This window comes from Chenopodium album, chromosome 4, assembly GCF_948465745.1.
Source record: "Chenopodium album chromosome 4, dcCheAlbu1.1, whole genome shotgun sequence".
NCBI classification, from domain to species: domain Eukaryota; kingdom Viridiplantae; phylum Streptophyta; class Magnoliopsida; order Caryophyllales; family Amaranthaceae; genus Chenopodium; species Chenopodium album.
This window is the reverse complement of record NC_137837.1, coordinates 9059306-9062116: the sequence shown is the minus strand read 5'-3', so window position 1 is coordinate 9062116 and position 2811 is coordinate 9059306. Positions and strand designations below refer to the sequence as shown.

At 30.1% G+C, this 2811-nt stretch overlaps 1 protein-coding gene across 1 annotated transcript; it reads right to left on the bottom strand.

Moving 5' to 3' along the window:
- Window positions 1–466: 466 nt before the first annotated feature.
- LOC145627597 (uncharacterized) lies at window positions 467–2296 on the bottom strand. The gene is made up of 3 exons (XM_081679964.1): window positions 2201–2296; window positions 1433–1584; window positions 467–719 (listed from the first exon to the last, which is right to left on the bottom strand). The coding sequence occupies exons 1-3, from the start codon at window positions 2294–2296 to the stop codon at window positions 467–469; spliced, it is 501 nt and encodes a 166-aa protein (XP_081536090.1).
- Window positions 2297–2811: the final 515 nt, after the last annotated feature.

Sequence of the window (2811 nt, the reverse complement as noted above, 5' to 3'; positions counted from 1 at the left end):
TTAAAAGGTCCTTTGTAACAAATTTTCCTTTAATTTAACTTTAAAAACCGTCTCGTAGATCATATTAGATAAATTGTTTGACTTTTTTGTTCTAATATGTACCAAGTCAATGCAACAATGTAAACAACTTGCAGGATATTCCAAATAAATCTAATGAGTAATGATTATCAGATTATTGTACAATTCAATATTTTTACACATTAAAATCACATATATACTATTACTATGCAATTCACTTTTTAAGATAATAAACATAATACAAAAAACCTAGCTTGGTCGTCCCTAGTCTTGCCTTCACACCCGGCCCAGATACAAAACTTCTTTAATTTAGAAGCACCTTTTTGTAATTATACCATTAGAACATGATCTCAAACTCCACAAAGCAAATACTAATATATCAAACAGCATAATGCACTGGCTGCGACTAGGGGTTTGAATTTGTAGAGGCGGTGGTGTCAAGTTGAGCCTACTGAGGATTACCCATAGCAATGCCGCCCCCTTGATGTGGAGCCGCAGCTGGTACTTGTTCACGACGTTGCTTTATTATTGATGCGATATACGTGCATATGCCAGATATACATGACACAAGTGCCAAACCACCACCAGAGGCAAACACACCCGGTAATACATAGTAGCATAATCTGGTTGAATGACTAATATTCAGTAGTTGACGTGTAGCAGCTCCTATTAGGATACCAATTCCCATCGTAGAAGCAACCCTGTACGTATCAACTGAAATGAATTAGAGAAAGTTTACTTGAACTATTAGAGAAAGTGTGAGATTGTATTGTTCACCTGAACTATCTAAAATGACCTTAATTTTTCACTTGTATCGGACATTTAAGTTATATGCTTCATGTGCATATCATATATTTGTGTTTCTTAATTATAGGTTAAAGTTACGCAATAATTAAAAAGAGACTTTTTGTAAGAAACTATCTAATAAAACCAAAATTTGTGAAAAAACTAACTATTAAAAAAAATGTTGTGAGAAACAACTTTTTTTTTTTTTTTTTAAACATTGTAAGAAACAACCTAATAAAAGGTAATATGTTGTAAAATGCTACCTATGGTCAGATTTCCTCAGTTGACCAAACTTTTCAACATTAACCCACCTTTAAACACCCTTAAAACCATCGCAAGAGTTGGTTTTCAAGGTGGTAATGTTGTTTCCAAAGTGGTTTAGGGATATTCCGAGTTAGTGGTGGTAGTTTCGGGCTATGAGATGATAATTCCGGTAGTGTTTTGAGGTGATCGTCAATGCCTGCAAATTAGGTCAGTGGTCAAAATCCGGTCATAGGTAGTATTTTACAACATTTGCCTTTTAATAGGTAGCTGGTTTCTTACAACATTCTTTTTATTAGGTAGTTTCTCACAAAATATATGCTTTATTAGATAGTTTCTCACAAAAAATCCTTAAAAAAGTATATACCATGATATGATGCTGAAAAAGATTGGTCCATCGTATTGACGATCAATAGTAAAAATGACGAATAGTAAGAGTAGTGCTGCAGTGTATCCAAGTATGCTTGCTGGACTGCTAGGGTACTTGCAACCAAATTCCGTTACAAATAAGTCAGACGCCTGATAATAACCATCAATAATATTAAAAAAAATAATAATAAAAAAATAATTGGGTTACAAACTTAAAATAAATGCTTTAGGTTCACTCCAAGTCATTTTTTTTTTTCATTTTCATATGAATAAATGAAAATTTAAATATATGTTAATGTGAACCATTTACGTCTCCAGAATCCAGATTATATAAAGCCAAATATGTTGTCTTTATATAAAACGTTTACTTGCTCAAAAATAAATTGTATACTTTACCTTTATCTAATTTCTCTATTTCCCAAAAAATAAAAATTATATTAACTACTAATTCTTAAAAATTAATTTATGTTTTTTTTTCTCTTTTCCATTGTTATTTTTTTTTCATGTACCTTTTTATTTATTAACGCTTGCAAAAAAAGGAAAAAAAAAAAAGACTTTAATTGAAAAAAAAGGAGTTATTACGTTTAAATTTTTAATACAACAATTTATTAAGAATTGGGCATGGAAATTGATCGATACGATATTCAATTACAAATTCTAATGCCATTTTATTATCTGTACTCTAAGTACAAAATGAGCAAAAAAGTAAAATAAATAAAAATAAAATACTAATTGAACACACAATATATATAATGCTTGGTATTACCTTAATCTTAGTGGCTTCAGCAGCAATAGCAAGAGCAGAAGCTATCAAAGCTAGGAAACCATGAAGTACGCATACCACAATATTAACCTCTCCCATATATGTTACCCTCTCTTAGCTTGGAGCGTTTTCCTGAATAGTTTAATAACTTGATTTATACACTCTTAATAGCCTTGTCAAAAAAAAAAAAAAAAAAAAAAAACTCTTAATTGCTTTGGTTATACATAAGTATGTATTTATTTAATATGAAATGTAGAAATAGTCAAATAAATTTGGTTTTTCAGTTGCCTCCTCCATCTATATAATGACGAAACTCATTCTATATTTCTTTCAATTAATTGATAAATTTCGCTTTAAATATTTTATACAATTTTCATTTAGCTTGCTTGCAAGTCACCATGTGGAATTGTATGCTAATACATATAATGTCAACTAAACAATATTTTCTGCTTGTAATATTCCATTACATTTAATTATAGAAATTAGCAATAGCGAACAATACAACTTAGTTACAGCTATTTAATGCACAACTTAGTTTGCATCATTATCATACGACCAACTGAATCAACGTTTGAAGATTAGTCATACAAACCATTAAAGCATTTTACTTTTTC